The 15,927-nt window shown below is 43.2% G+C and overlaps 1 protein-coding gene across 1 annotated transcript; it reads left to right on the forward strand.

The window, feature by feature from the left end:
* Nucleotides 1-1,292: 1,292 nt before the first annotated feature.
* On the forward strand, nucleotides 1,293-10,952 carry PRPF38B (pre-mRNA processing factor 38B). The gene is made up of 6 exons (XM_056139024.1): nucleotides 1,293-1,849; nucleotides 4,393-4,461; nucleotides 4,778-4,929; nucleotides 5,011-5,071; nucleotides 7,170-7,393; nucleotides 7,729-10,952. Exons 1-6 carry the CDS (start codon nucleotides 1,559-1,561, stop codon nucleotides 8,585-8,587), a joined length of 1,656 nt encoding a protein of 551 aa, XP_055994999.1. The 5' UTR covers nucleotides 1,293-1,558; the 3' UTR covers nucleotides 8,588-10,952.
* Nucleotides 10,953-15,927: the final 4,975 nt, after the last annotated feature.

The raw sequence follows: 15,927 nt of genomic DNA on the forward strand, positions 1-15,927 counted from the left end.
CTTTGAATAATTAAAAAATGCACTTATATTAATAGTGATTTAATTTGAGGCAGTGATGTGCAATATTGTTGCAGAAATTCCCACCAAATGTTTGCGAAAAACCAAGCAACACGTGTTAAAAAAAAATGTGGAGAAACACTTCCATGAACCTAACAAGGTTTTGAGTAGCCAAGAGTTGCATTTTTGGAACATTTGGCAGTTCTCCCTGCCAGGGAATATCAGGAATATTAGCATCTTAAAGCAGTCTTTGGGGCCCTGGATGCAATTATCTAACCCTTGGATTCAAATGATTTCGCCATCTTGGCACTGCAGGTACTTCACAGTGACACTTCCTCTCCGGCCTTACTCCCTTCTCAAGGAAGTCCTGGCTCCTGTGAATCGTACTTTTGACCCTCGAAGAACCTCTTCTGATTCCCGTACAGAACGGGTCTGTTCCAGGCCCGCTAACACCTACTTACTGGCACCTTCAGCTGCCCTCTCTTAACAAACAATCTTTTGTCTCCGCCCCACCCCCAAAATACTCTTGGGATAAAACAGTGGCTCGAGAGGTTGGCCAAGTTTTACCCCTTTGCACTCCGCACACCCGCAACGCCTAGCGACGTTGAAGGCTAGAAATCATAGAAATTCTAACGCTAGAAATTATAGAAAAAGTAGAAAAGAAGAACTCGAGCGTGCATCTAAGAAAAGGCAAGGGCCTGCGCGTTCCACGGGGCGCTTCCGGGTGTTGTGCCATTTATCAGCCGGCAAAACACCCCCGGGCTCACCCTGCAGCTAAACACATTAAGGTCCAAACTCTTAAGACCTCGGGTGACAGTAACAGTCCGACGAGAGCGGGCAAAAATCATCCCTAAGTGTAACACAGGAATGCCACGGAGCCGATGGGAGGCCCGGCTACTGGCCATTCTTTGCAGAGAATCTCAAAACTGCGAGGTCAGAGGCCTCGGGCACAACGTGGGCGTCTGAATCCCGCATCTGCCAAAGCACACAGTCCTGCGAGCTTTTCCTCCCTCGCAGCCCGTTTTCCAAGAGCCCGGCACATCGACAACGAAAAGCCGCGAAGAGGGTCTACGACCCCCGCCTCCCCGAGCCCAAAAGCCCGGGGGCAGTCCGGCCGGCGCGGGTTTCCAGCCGGCCACCGCAGCTGCCGCAGCGTGCCCGCGACGCCGCCACCGAGGAAGCGGAAGCGCCCGCCCACCCGGGCGCCTCCGATTGGCCGCCGCCTCCGCTTGGAACTCTGGGGCGTGCGGCGTCACATCCGCCGGGGCCGCCATCTTATTCCCAGAGGCAGTTGGCGGAAGCGAGCGCGTAGCCCCGGCCGCTGGCGCCTCTGCTGCCGGAGTCGTCGCCGCGCGGCTCTCGCCGTCGTCTCCCAGCCCGGGGTCCGTCCGGTTGGCACCCCGGTGCCCTCCCGACGCGGCGGGGGCTCAGCGAGGCGGCCCCCCGCTCCCCGACGGCGTCCCATGGAGTAGGGTCCCGGACCGTTGTCCCGAAGAGCGAGAGCGCGCCGGGCCCCCTCCCCCTCCCCTCCCCTCCCTCCCTCCCTCCCGCCCGCCGCAACATGGCTAACAACAGCCCCGCGCTGACAGGCAACTCGCAGCCGCAGCACCAGGCGGCGGCGGCCGCGGCGCAGCAGCAGCAGCAGCAGCAGCAGCAGCAGTGCGGCGGCGGCGGCGGCCCGAAGCCAGCGGTGTCGGGCAAGCAGGGCAACGTGCTGCCGCTGTGGGGCAACGAGAAGACCATGAACCTCAACCCCATGATCCTCACCAACATCCTGTCGTCGCCTTACTTCAAAGTGCAGCTCTACGAGCTCAAGACCTACCACGAGGTGGTGGACGAGATCTACTTCAAGGTGCGGGAGCGCCGGGGGCGTTGGGGTGGGGGGAGGGGTCGCGGCGGGGCTCCCGCAGGAAGCGAGCGGGCGGGCGGGAGCCGCTCGGCGGGGGTGGGGGGCGTCCTCGGGGGGTCCTTTGCAGCGCCCCGGCTCGCGCCCCTCCCGCCGAGCCGCCCCCTTTGCAGGTTTCAGCCCGGTTGCGTGGGTCGCCGGGGCCCGGGGCTGCTCCGGCCCGCGCCGACCGGCCGGCGTGGGGGGGTTTTCTTGCGGCCGGCGCCGGCCCCGGGTCCTGCGGCTCCGACCCCCGCGGGGGAACCGCCCCTCTCGAGGCGAGTCGGGCGGGAGCGAGGGCGGGGAGGTCGCGGCGGCGCCGGAGGGGACACCGCGGTAGGCCCGCAGGACAGTCAGGATGAGTAAGTGGCGGCGGCGGCGACCCGTGCGTCGGGCGCCTGGTGCGAGGACCCGGGCCCTGGGCTCCTGCGGCAGGGTCGGTGCTGGCTTGGCGGTGCTGGGGAGCTCGCCTGGCGCCGCCTCTCTGCGCTCTTGTCTCAGTTCTTGTTTCGTTAGCAGGATTGACTCAGTCTTGCAGCGAGGCTCGGAGCAGCCCAGGGTCGCAGGTAGAGGTATGCACTATTCATCATGCTCGATCGCCATACATGCATTTCCCCGGGTTAAATGAACGGCTGATTGCTTTTTTTTTTTTGGTCCCCCCCTTTTTTTTTTTTTTGGCCGTAGGTTTCCCCCAACAGCTTTCCAAATGCTGTAGTTTTACCGAACGTCTTTTTTTTTTTAAATTGTAGTTATAAAAAACACCCTTTCCAGATCCCTAAATTTCGCTATTCAAGGAATCTTGATGACCTTAACGATCTAAGTATGTCAAATAGAGCTTCTCATGCAGATTTTGGGGTATTGGGTGGGGCTTTTTGTGAGGATGCGGGAGTTTATGTTAGACTGCTGGTAAACCACAAAAAGTATCTTCTGTAGGTCGGATGGTGTGGAGGTGTTAACAGAAAAGAATCTTTTTCAGTTTGTTGTCTCATGCACTTTAATTCCAAGTTTAGTTATTGGGTTTTTTGGAGGAATTTTAGGTACTAATCGCTGTAATAGAAAATAGAGTAGCAATTTCAACGTTGGTTGTATGAAGTACACTGAAATTTTAGATCTTCTTACCAACGATATTTGTAAGAAATTCTAAGAATAATAACTAGTGGTGCTGGTGGTGGTGGTGGTTTTAACTTTTAAAAGGTAAGACCTTTTACAGCATGAATAACAGTATGGCATATTTCACCAATAGCTCTGTAAACTTTGAAAAGTTGCAAATTGGGTTTCTGCTTTTTAGAAGACAGCCTCTGTTTAATAAAAGGTGATAACTGTTGATGCTATGAGAAAAGCTTATTTTCAGATTGCACACACTTCAAACAACTAAGAGTCTCAAATTATTTTCAATTTAGTCATGAACGACTTACGACTCCGGTTTTGTTATCAAGTGGTCCAGATCGATCATGGAAATAGGCTCCTAATTTTTGTCTAAATTTTGTGTTGCATCCATTCTTTTGGCCAGCTTTTCTGTTACAGCTCGTAACATCTTTTATGCAGCATGCTTGGAAAAGAAAAGTAATAAAGCATTAAAGGGTCTCCTAAGCAAATAGCTTAGTGCTTAAGCTTTTCTCTCTGAAGCTACTGAAAAACTATGAAGTACAAACAAGGATACAGAGAATGGAATTTTAGAAATAATGTGATGATGAAACAGCATTTTAATTTTTTTGTTTTTAATAAGGATCTTCCCTTGAACTTTATTGTAGGGATAATCTTCAAGTATGTGGTTGTATAGAGTACCCATGTAAACAAAAATAATGCATCTTTGATTAGATATTAAAATGCCTTGTCATACTCACTTTTTGATAGTTAAATTCTGGTTAAAAACTGATTACATAATTGGGTTGAAAATTACACACTGACTAACAAGATATCTGCGTAGGTGTGGCCTTTGCAATTTCATCTTTAATCAGGAATGAACACAATGCCCGATAATGGTGTTTAAAAGTATGAATAATCTACCATAATTTTGCGTTAGAAGCAATTTGACTGTTTCAGAATAAATTTTTCAAATGAATTTTCTTTATAAAGCAGAATTTTTTAAATTCTCACCAACTTGAAACTATTAGGATACTTAAAAGATTTTGAAATACATACCAAGTTGGGAGTCTTACGTCCTTGGAGAATTAATTTTTAAGCAACTCAAGATAAGTTAATGTACTATCAGATACTTATGTGAGCATCCAAGACTTTGTTTCCAGAATCTTCACGAATTGACTCTCCATGTTTTGACTCTCCACAAAGCTACTTTAATAGTCTCCGTAAAGTTGTTGAGGTCGCCCTGATAGCTTCAGGGGGGTCCTAACGAAGTTTTTTAGAGATGGTTTATACACTTGTATAGTCAAAATACCCGGCTTCTAAAATTTGGGGTTAGATACTCTGTTAAGGGTTTGAGTTTACTTTAGTCATACTTCAAAACAATTTTGAAGTATGAATGTTTGTCGTGTTCCTCTTTTCTGTTTCAGGTCACTCATGTGGAGCCCTGGGAGAAAGGGAGCAGGAAGACAGCGGGCCAGACCGGGATGTGCGGAGGGGTAAGTAGAAGTACGTGCATCTTTTGAGTTTTTCTGTAGCTCGTGGCTTTCTATTTCGAAGACTTAAATCCTAGATGTCCATTACCTGCTCAAATGACTAGTCGGCAAACTGAAATAGTTTCAAATATCTTAAAATACTTTTAAGATAACGTATTTAAATATTTTATGAGTGGTGAATAGGGTTAGAAGGGAGTCAGTGATGTTCTGTGCTTTGTTCTTAGTTCTGGATTATATCCTGTTCAATTAATACCTACCAGCTGATACGTTAAGGACCGCTTGGTTATTTTACTACTACTTAATTCCTCTCGTCCTAAAGGTTCGAGGTGTTGGAACAGGAGGCATTGTTTCTACAGCATTTTGCCTGTTATACAAATTATTTACTCTGAAGTTAACTCGCAAGCAAGTGATGGGTCTCATAACACACACCGATTCTCCATATATTCGAGCCCTTGGATTTATGTATATAAGGTAAATCAAACATACATTTACCTATGTTTCTAATAAATAAGCTAATTCACATAAACTTAATAATACCGTTTTCTGATCTAGGTATACACAACCCCCTACCGACCTATGGGATTGGTTTGAATCCTTCCTTGATGATGAAGAGGTATGTCAGCAAGGGTAATAATTAGCTTTCTTCTGTTTAATCTGATATTTTAATTGGGAGATTAATATTTTTCAGGATTTTCTATAGTTAAGGTCTGCTTCAGATACGTTTAGTGTCCTTTTACTAAGTAAGACTTGGTGTGTTTTCTATAGCTTAGATTAAGTTTCATACATTTTATTTTCTTGTGTTCAGAGTGTTTACATGTATTTTGATAACAACTGAAATTTTTTCTATTCTAACTAATTCTGTGCATTGTATGATGAGTAACATTTTAAGCTGGACCTTGCGTAAAGATCGAGGTGATAAAAGACATGCACTGCCTTTATGTGTGTAACTTTAGAAAGTTTATATTGTTTAGAAACTTACTTGTGAGGCCTTGAGTCTCTGCCCCCAAGCCCCAACACAGCTGGCGTGGCCTCAGAATAAATATGCGTATAGAAGAGTAATACAGCTTTTTTTCCCCTTTTTGGAACTTTACAGTTCTTATCCTGTAACTTCTTCCAAATACCATTTGCATAGATACACTGAATTTAAAAATTGGGTGGGATTTTAAGCAGGCTGAGTTTAAACGATTGGTTGAAGATGACAACGCATGTGCTTAACTTCTGGCTTTCTGTTACATTGTCTGTAAATAGAAACATACCAGAAAAACCTTTAGAATTAAAAAATTACAAATCTAGTTTGCTGTCACCAGGTTGGGCTTGTTATCCCTTCACAAAAGGAAACATTGCTGTGTTCAAGTCTTAGGTGTTTTAATTTGCGTGTGTAGTGAAGACCAAGATCTCAGAAGATCAGTGGTATGGTCTGTATTACCTATATATAGCCCCTGCCAGTCCTTTTACGTCAGCTCCTTAAAGTCAACTGTGACAGCCTGTTTCAAAAGTTTTTATCCAAATCATTTGTTGAATTAAAGGACAGTTGCAATGGAAAATCTTTCCATTTTTGTTTCTGTTACTACATGCACACCTATACGTCCTTGTTAGACAAGGAGACTTGATCTCCGCCTTTTTGGGAGCCCTTTACTGAGCTGTTTGATGTCTCAGTAAAGTATGCTAAAAAGGTGTGGAGGACAAGAAATCTTCGGATTGTTTTTAGATGAGTTGTTTTGTTTTCCAGACTGGATCGCTTCTCCCTTCTATATTTAAATACCATGTCTCTCTTCACGATTGGTATTGTATTAGGTTTCTTTTTTTTTTTAATTCTGAATGCTTCTATTTAATCTGTTACTTGTTTTCAAATCTGAGGATCTCTATTTAAGCTAACTTATTGTTTTCTTCCTTAGATATCTGCAGCGATTATATTTGGAATTACTGTTTATCTGAACACTTAAATGTGTGTGAGTGCAAGCAGTTTTACCTTTAGCTCTTGTTTTCCTGTTTAGATAACAAATCTCACTTTCCTTGTGTGCTTGCACTATAGGTTTGGGACTGACAATAGCTGACTAACATGTCCTGAGCTGTGAGAGGGCATAGCAAGAAGGCCTTCATGCGGTAATGACCCTTTTCAGAGACAATGGTCATCATGGATTATGCGTTTCCAATTATTTGTTCATTTATTTATTTTCTACATAACTCTAAATTAGAAACCTCACTGCTTCATGGCAGTTGGTTTGCTATTGCTTCCAGTTTTATTAGGGCTCCATTTTATATTAGAGTTGTTAAAAGATATCCTGTAGACAGGAGGAATTGTCTGAAGTAGTTCATAATGTAGTTAGGTTACAGGGCTAGGAATGATGTGTGCAAATATGTCCACAGAATGTATACTTGGTGGGCATGTGGAATTGAGTTTAAGTCCATTGTTCCACATAGTTTAGTAATGAATGTAAGGGGCTGTTCGTATCCATGTTACCTTGAGTTGAGAGCAGTTCTCTTTATGCCCATGAGGCTGCAGGGTTTGTCTCACCTGCATGCACACACTATGCCCAAATATTTCTTCGTATCATTCATTACCAGATTAGAAGGATACACAAATTGAGATTCTTCTGTTAGAATTTTTTTTGTATTTGATATTACAAAGATGGTTTTTTTTTATATATAGTATTCAAATATGTATTGAAGTAACTTTTTGACGGCTAGGGTATTCTTCTGTGTTTCTGTAGGACCTAGATGTGAAGGCTGGCGGAGGCTGTGTAATGACCATTGGAGAAATGCTGCGATCTTTTCTCACAAAACTCGAGTGGTTTTCTACCTTGTTTCCAAGAATTCCTGTTCCAGTTCAGAAGAATATCGATCAACAGATTAAAACCCGGCCCAGAAAAATCAAAAAAGATGGGAAGGAAGGCACAGAGGAAATTGACAGACATGTTGAACGCAGACGTTCGAGGTAGTGTAATAATTGAATTATATTATAAAATATTTGTTTAGAGGTGGTCACAAGTATCATAAGTATTCCTCAAACCTTTTGCCAACTCGGGTCCCATACCAACCTCGTTTCCTTTTTGTGCCTTCCCTCCTTTCCTGGTTGACCCCGTGGTCTTATGCTCTGCCCCTTCCCTTCGCTTATATGGTATTTGCCTGCGATCCCTTGGGGTATTCTGGGTGCCTCTAGGGACTAGAAGGCTCATTTGAGAAACATTGTTCTAAACCAACACAGGTGCTGAGTGTCCAGTTTCTCTCACGTGTTACTCAGTGCTGCTTTCTTTCCCCCTTTAACATTAGATCTCCTAGAAGATCACTGAGTCCACGGAGGTCCCCAAGAAGATCCAGAAGTAGAAGCCATCATCGGGAGGGCCATGGATCTTCTAGCTTTGACAGAGAGTTGGAAAGAGAGAAAGAACGCCAGCGACTAGAGCGGGAAGCCAAAGAAAGGGAGAAAGAAAGGCGAAGGTCCCGAAGTATTGATCGAGGGTTGGACCGCAGGCGCAGCAGGAGTAGAGAAAGGCACAGAACCCGTAGTCGAAGTCGTGATAGAAAAGGAGATAGAAGGGACAGGGATCGAGAAAGAGAGAAAGAAAATGAGAGGGGCAGGAGGAGAGATCGGGACTATGATAAGGAAAGAGGTAATGACCGAGAGAAAGAGAGAGAGCGATCAAGAGAACGGTCCAAGGAACGAAGAAGTCGGGGTGAGGTAGAAGAGAAGAAACACAAAGAAGACAAGGATGACAGGCGGCATAGAGATGAAAAAAAGGATTCCAAGAAAGAGAAAAAACACAGTCGAAGTAGAAGCAGAGAACGAAAACATAGAAGTAGGAGTAGAAGTAGAAATGCAGGAAAACGAAGTAGGAGCAGGAGCAAAGAGAAATCAAGTAAACATAAAAACGAAAGTAAAGAAAAATCAAATAAACGAAGTAGGAGTGGAAGTCAAGGAAGAACTGACAGTGTTGAAAAATCAAGAAAACGGGAACATAGCCCCAGCAAAGAAAAATCTAGAAAGCGTAGCAAAAGCAAAGATCGTTCTCACAAACGAGATCACAGTGATAGTAAGGACCAGTCTGACAAACATGATCGTCGAAGGAGCCAAAGCGTAGAACCAGAGAGCCAAGAAAAACAACATAAAAACAAAGATGAGACTGTGTGAAAATTTTTTTGTAAAAGTGGATCACATTGAATCCTATAAATGTTTGATTAAATCTGCTTTCCCCCCTCCCGAGTTGAGATTGTGCAGTAGTTCCGCACTCTTCAAGCTCCTTGTAGGCTGCATTTTCATTTCCTCTTTTGTGTAGGGAAGTGCCTTTGTAATCCCGTTTACCGCATTGATGTTTTCACCCAATTGTTGAGTTTGATACATGATGCACAGATTGTTCTTGCATTTTTATTTGTTTTTGAAATGTACAGTCTGTACATATGTCCTAAAAATGTTTTAATTCCTTTGGCGTAGTTGCCATGTTGGTTAAATTTGTATAAGGCAATAAACTGCCACTAATTCTATTTTTGTTTTGTAGGTGTGGGATTATGGTTTGTGTACTAAAGTTAGCATGGCTGTGCTTTTCATAATAGAATGCTAAAGACTTTGAGAATGGGTTTTGAATATCTATTATAGGAGAATTATGTGCTTTCTATGTACATGAAGGCAGCAATTGTAGGATTAACATTCTTGTCCACTGTATATTATCTTGGAAGGCTCTTGTTAATATGTTCCACTTAATACTCTCCACAGTTAACTTTAGAGAGAATTTATGAGATGTTAGTTTCTGGTGCAGAGGTGTAAATTAGGCTGTGATTTGATCAAAAGTCCTTTTAGCATTCTACCTCAAAGGGACACTGATAGTATGCCTAAAATTTATTCACTTAGTTTTTCTTTTTTATTTGAAACAAAAAAAATACATGACATGTAATCTTTTTTTTCTTGAATTCTTTTTCAGACTTTAAAGTACTATATTAAAAGAATAATTAATGTCTAAAGTCTAGCATTCTTGCAGCAACTCTATACTAACGTGAAATTGGGAGAGGGTGGGGCAGATGAGTAGATAGATTCAAGCTTCCAAAGCATTTTTATAAATGGAAAAATACTTAAATTATGAAACAGCTTGATATAGTGTCCTTTTTTTAAAATTCAGAACTTTTTTATTGATAATGGAGATTGCTGTTTGAGTTTTTAAAACAATCTAGAACAGAAGTATTAAAAGTAATGCTGTGCTGCATTATTTAAGATTATCAGCAAATTATTTGGTAGATTGTTCTTATGACTTGTATTCTGATTACAGAGAAACATCATGAGTGTGGAATAAATACTGGATTAAATCCGTTTTCCTGGGTGTTGGCTTCCCCCCATTTGTTAACATTTTTGGAGTTACGTTTATTGTGGAATTGATAAAAATGTTAGCAGAAGCACACACTGTGTAGATTGATATTCTACTACTAAGATGACAAGTTTGACATTTAAAGAGATGTGTAGACTAATTGGGTATCTGTAATAGTCTTCACTTCCCTTTTGTCAGTGGGTATCGTGTGTGACTGAGATGTTCTTCGAGTGATTATTTTTATGTTAAAGGTGCTTGTTGAGGTACTTTTCACTTGAAATTCATATTGGAATTATTTAAAATTTCTGCTTGAAGGAACTCCTTAGAACTTATAGCTTACCTTGTTCACTCTAGACAAGTGTTCCTGATAGCACACTCCATGATAACATGACTTGTCACACTGTTCATAATTGACTCATGGATTCTCAAGTTACCCTGCAAGTATTGGAATAAATAAGGACGCCTGGAATAGTCCATTCATAAATTTCACCTACCTATCATCAAAAAGTTATTAAATGAAATTGCTCTGAAAATCCTTTGCTTTTTTTTTTAAGGATAGAAGATTTCCAGTCATTTTACATGAGCATCAAGTGAATCAACCGTAGACAAAATGAGCTATGTTCTTAAGTAATGAAAGGTGTACATCAATATTTTTTATCACACCTCAATGATGTATTATTACTTTGGATATACATGAAATGGCAATTCAAGGGAGTATTTTATAGTAAAAGTTTATTTCAAATACAGGTAAATCAGGAACAATTACCTATGACTTTTTGATGTAAAACATTTTGGTAATGCCTAATGATATGCATGCTTTAACTTAGCTTTATCAGAGAATAGGAAAACAAGTCACTGAAAATATCTCAGGATTATTGCAAAAAAAAAAACTTGAAAAGCTTTTGATAGTGCTTGATGTAACTCGCAGCTTCCATCCAGCTTTGTTCTTGATGACACTGCCTTTCAATGTACTATTGCATCTGTTTTCTAATTTCATTTTGTAATTTCTATACACGAGCTAGTATATTTCCAACTTTTGAGATTTTAATATAAAATACCCATTTTTATGTTGCCCAAATGAGTGTCTTAGCTGGCTTTAGGTCCTTGCTTTTTCTAAAGCCGTGATTCTAAACCTAAATTCTGGGTTCCTGGGTTAAGAATGAAAATCCAGGAGAATAAAAGTGCTGAAATTGCATGCAAATTCCAAAGAGCTAAATTGCCCTGCTGTGTTTCTCTTTTTCTTTTTTTTTTAAAGGGTTTTGATAGGTGTACAGTGGTTGAAAATGAATAGCTACCTTCCTGAAGTTGTCCCAAGGTAATAACTAATATATTAGTACTGTGTGTATAGCAATGGGGACAGAACCTAGTACCACACAGAAGTGTATGTCTGCTACCAGTGAGCCACGTCCCGTAGCCCCAAGAACGCTCCTGATTGAACCCACAGCTTTACAAGTGCAGTTCAGCTTCTCTACTGCCAAGCTACGCTCCTGGCCTGGCCTCGGGTGTGGGGAGTGGCCTCTGTAGGAGGTGCCTGGGATTTCCAAATGCACAGCGTCCAGCCCTTTGAGCTGTGGGATGGTAGGAGGGGTGGGAGGCCAGAGGTGTGGCGTGATGGTGCACACCTGGTGGTGCGGAGGCTGCTCAGACCGTTTGGTGCTGGGATTGAATGAAACCAAAGCTCCTGCGTTCAAAGCATGTGTTTGGCACTTTGGCTCTCCAGTCTTCTTAAAACTGAAATACGAGGATTGGGGCAGAGTCTGTACTATTGACTTAAGTCCTTAAAGGAATTGAGTGTATTTGGACATTGAAGGTGAGGTCCAGATTTCAGTAACTAAACCGTCAACTCTCTTCAATGGCAGCTTCACTTAAACTGCTTGACCACTTCTTTGGTTATATTAACCTAGGAAAGCTTTTAAGTTGGTTCTGGTACTTTGATGTTTTTGTTTTATGGTGCTTGGAAGTGGCCCTTCCCAGGGATTCTTGACCAACTAGGCCTTCAGGTAAGTGTGAGGGTCCAAGGATGTACTGCAAAAAGTACTGTTTCCAGAGACCACTCGGGCCACATTTTATTTTGTTTAGCAGCCAGAGTTGATGGAGTTCAGAGGACTGTTTGGGAGGCTGAGGTTTGAACCCAGGTCAGCCGTGTGCAAGGCAAGCACCCCACCCACTGTGTTATCTCCAGTCCTATTTTGAAAATCTGCTGAGAATTATGTAAGTGAATCAGATTGGGTTGTCCTAGAATTTTTCTTGACAGCTAAGAGTTATTTCTCAGTTTAGTGACTGAACATCCTCATTTTCTCTGTTCTTAAGATGGCCACTTTCTCGTCTTTGGAACCCAACAGCCAATCTTTTTCTCCTGTGACCAGCAGAGATTCCTAAGCAGTGAAGGTCTGTTGACATTTCCCTGGCATTCACTTGTTGCCTATGCACAGCAAAGGGAAGAAAATTACATCCACTAGATTAGATTTGACTTGCATAGCCCAATCCGGGTTCGATCCCCAGCATCCCATATGGTCCCCCGAGCACTGCCAGGAGTAATTCCTGAGTAACCCCTGTGCATCTTTGGTGTGACCCAAAAAGCAAAAAAAAACGGGGAGCCCTTATAGATAAAATAGTTTTTCTGGTAGAAGAGGATGGGTGTAATGAAAGAATTGGGTGATGGAGTGATAGCACAGCGGGTAGGGCGTTTGCCTTGCACGCAGCCAACATGACCGACCCAAGTTCAATTCCTCCGCCCCTCTCAGAGAGCCCGGCAAGCTACCGAGAGTATCGAGCCCGCACGGCAGAGCCTGGCAAGCCACCCGTGGTGTATTCGATATGCCAGACACAGTAACAACAAGTCTCATGATGGAGATGTTACTGGGCCCGCTCGAGCAAATCGATGAATAACGGGAGGACCGTGACCGTGGGTGATGGGATGACCTGGGGCCCCTGAGCTTAATAGTGTCCCAATGTCTTACTGCATGCTCCTCATTATTCCTAAACTCTGTGTATGTCCCAACCACTTAACCCCACTCTTTCAGTTCTGTGCTCCTGTAATGCTTCAGTCAATATGCTTCCAGTCCTGACCCACAACAATAAATCAGTGGTGTCTAGCCAGTTTTCCTCTTTTGTAAAACCTTTGGTTACATGCCACAAATTCTGTTGGTGGCGAATACTTCCCTTTATGCACTGAATCACATTCACTTGTGTGATAGACTTCCAACTGTCCCCCAATATCCGAGTACCCAATCTTCCTTTCTCCTATAGTGTTAGAAATTTTCAACAACCTATGCAGTAATTCCCACTCCCCCTCCCCCAGCCCCCATTTAGATATAACACATAACAGTGGGAGCTTAGAGTGTTAGGTAATTTTTTTCCTAAAAAAAAAAAAGCTTTGCTGAAATTTAAACTTTGAGACAAAATAAGAAATATATTCTGACAGGCACAGACATAAAAATCATCACCTCAATTCAATAAATAAATGTAAGCTTCACCCCCTAAAGTTTTGCTACTATAATCCTTCCTTTTCCTATCTATACTCAGGCCAAAAAAAAAGGATTTTCTTTAATTTTGGGTTCTTTTTCATTTTCTAGAATTTTACGTATTTAGATCAAACAGTTTGTCTTCACTTTTGCTCTTTTTTAGTTTGCTTTCTTTTGAAGGCACACCCCAGCATTGTCTGGGGTTACTCTGGGAATCTATCTGGTGATGCTCCAGGGAACATCTGGAGTCTGAGATCAAACCCAGGGCTCCCATAGGCAAAGCAAGAGCTCCTGCCCTTTGAGCATCATCCTGGCCCTGGTCTCACTCTTTTCTTTTCTTTTAATGTGAAGCACAATCATTTCAAGATTCAGGTTGTGTGTGTATCAATAGTTTGCTCCTCCCCCCCCCTTTTTTTTTTGGTGGGGGCTGGAGCCACACCTGATGGTGCTCAGGGCTGCTTCTGGCTCTGTGCTCAGGGATCATTTTTTTATATGTATATTTTATTTTTATTAGTGAGACATCATGAGGTACAGTTGTAGACTTACAAATTTTTGTGCTTGGGTTTCAGTTATACAATGATCCAGTACCCATCCCTCCACCAGTGCCCATCCTCCACCACCACGGATCCCAGTATCCCTCCCACCCTCCATCCCCCCCATCCCACCCTGCCTCTGTGGCAAGGCATTCTCAGGGATCACTCTTGGTGGGGCTCTGGGGATGATATGGGATGTCAATGATTGAACCTGGTTTGGCTGTGTCAAGGCAAATGCCCTGCTCACTGGACTATCTCTCTGGCCCCAGATTGTTCCCCCACCCCCTTTTTTTTTCTTTTTGAGTCACACCAAGCGATGCTCAGGGCTTATTCCTGGTTCTGCACTCAGGACTTAATCCTGGTGGTGCTTGGAGGACCATATGGGATTATGGGGATTGAACCTGAGACAGCTGCTTGCAAGACAAATACCCTACCACTGTACTATCACTCCGGACCCCGGTTTGTTAACTGGATAAATTCCACTGATTATCTTTCATTTTGGCTGATGGATATTTTGGTTTGTTTGTAGTTTAGAGGCTGGAAGCAGCCTTTGTGACCTGCCTTGCAAGCCTCTAGTCATGAATTCAAATACCTGGAGTCCCACATGTGCCAACCAGAATCCTGTCAGATCTCCTATTTGAGCCTGGTGGTTCCTCTGAGATCCCTGGCGTCATAAGTAATTTCCAGCTACACAAGGTCCAGGTGTGTGTAAGCATCACACAAACAGGGCTTCCACCCTGGCAAGCAAAGTGTGGGGGGCTAGGGAGGTGAAATAGTGAGTAGGATGCTTGCTTGCAAATGGCCGACCTGGGTTCTATCTCCAGCACCAGATATGATCTAAACCCCACCAGGAGTGATTCCCTGAGTGCAGAGCCAGGAGTAAGCTCTGAGCACCTCTGAGGTATGGCCCACACAACCACAACAATAAAAAGTGAAACCCAAGCACAAAAATGTGTAAGTCTGCAACTGTACCTCATGATGTCTCACTATTAAAAAAATTTTTAATATTAAAAAGATAAAAAAAGTGTGAGCACTATAGTCTAGAAGTGTGACCTTGGTCAAGGATGTGTGAACACTGCAGAGACCCCTGGTGAGCACCAGAAAAACAACTGGTGCACCTCAACTCAAGTGCGACCTCCAGAACATGCGTGAGAGCACCACAACTGAGGAAGTGTAAACCTTGGGGATTATTGCAGCCAGGTGTGCAAGAGCCTGGCGCAACACACACACACACACACACACACACACACACACACACGTAAGCACCATCAGCTAAAAAATGAAAATGTTTCAGCATCACAACAAGGAACTTTCATAACCTCTGATCACTGGAATGATGCTGGCAGGAGGGAGCCGGGTGGAGCCATAAATGACACTTCTGGTCTGGGGAGACATCTATCACAGGACCCTGAGTTAGATCCTGCGTGCCACATGATCCAAGCAGCATCAAGGGTAGTCCGAGTGGCCCCCAGAGCACCACAGATCAGGGGATCCTTGACTGTGACAGTCAAACTCTGCTAGGAGTGATTATAAAACGCTAAAAAAAAATGAATAAATGAATGAAAATGTTTTGGACTGGGAATGTGGCTCGGGGGTAGAGCACATTCCTTACATATGTGAGGCCCTGGGTTTGATTCCCAACACCAGGAGAAAAGAAAAGAAGAAAGGTTTTTATGAAAACATGTATATTGTTTAATGAAAATAGGGTTTCATTTCTCCTGGGTAAGTACCTAGGAGTGAAATGATTAGGTCAGACTCTAAATTGGACATTCAATTTTTAAAGAAGCCATCACATTCATTGGTAGTTGTATCATTTTATAATCCTAGCTGTGTAAGATTTCCAAGTGCTCTACGTATTTGCAAACGTTTGGTATAATCTGTTTTCCTTCTTTTCTGTCTAGTAAGTATATCTATTTTATTGTGGTTTTAATTAGCATATTCAATGATGAATAGGGTTGGAGACTTTTTAATGGGCTTATTCTACATGAGCATGTGGGTTTTGTTTGTTTATTTGGTTTTTGAGGGGGGCACACCCATCAGAGCCTGGGGGCTACTCCTGCTAGATGCTTAGGGGAAGATCCTGGCAGTGTTCCAGGGAGCGAAAGGTGTTAGGGTTTGAACCCAGCAGTCCCACATGCACCGCATGCCCTCCTGCATTGTGAGTTATCAAATGAACCCTGT

Source organism: Sorex fumeus, unplaced genomic scaffold (genome assembly GCF_029834395.1).
Source record: "Sorex fumeus unplaced genomic scaffold, SorFum_2.1 ptg000131l, whole genome shotgun sequence".
Taxonomy (NCBI): domain Eukaryota; kingdom Metazoa; phylum Chordata; class Mammalia; order Eulipotyphla; family Soricidae; genus Sorex; species Sorex fumeus.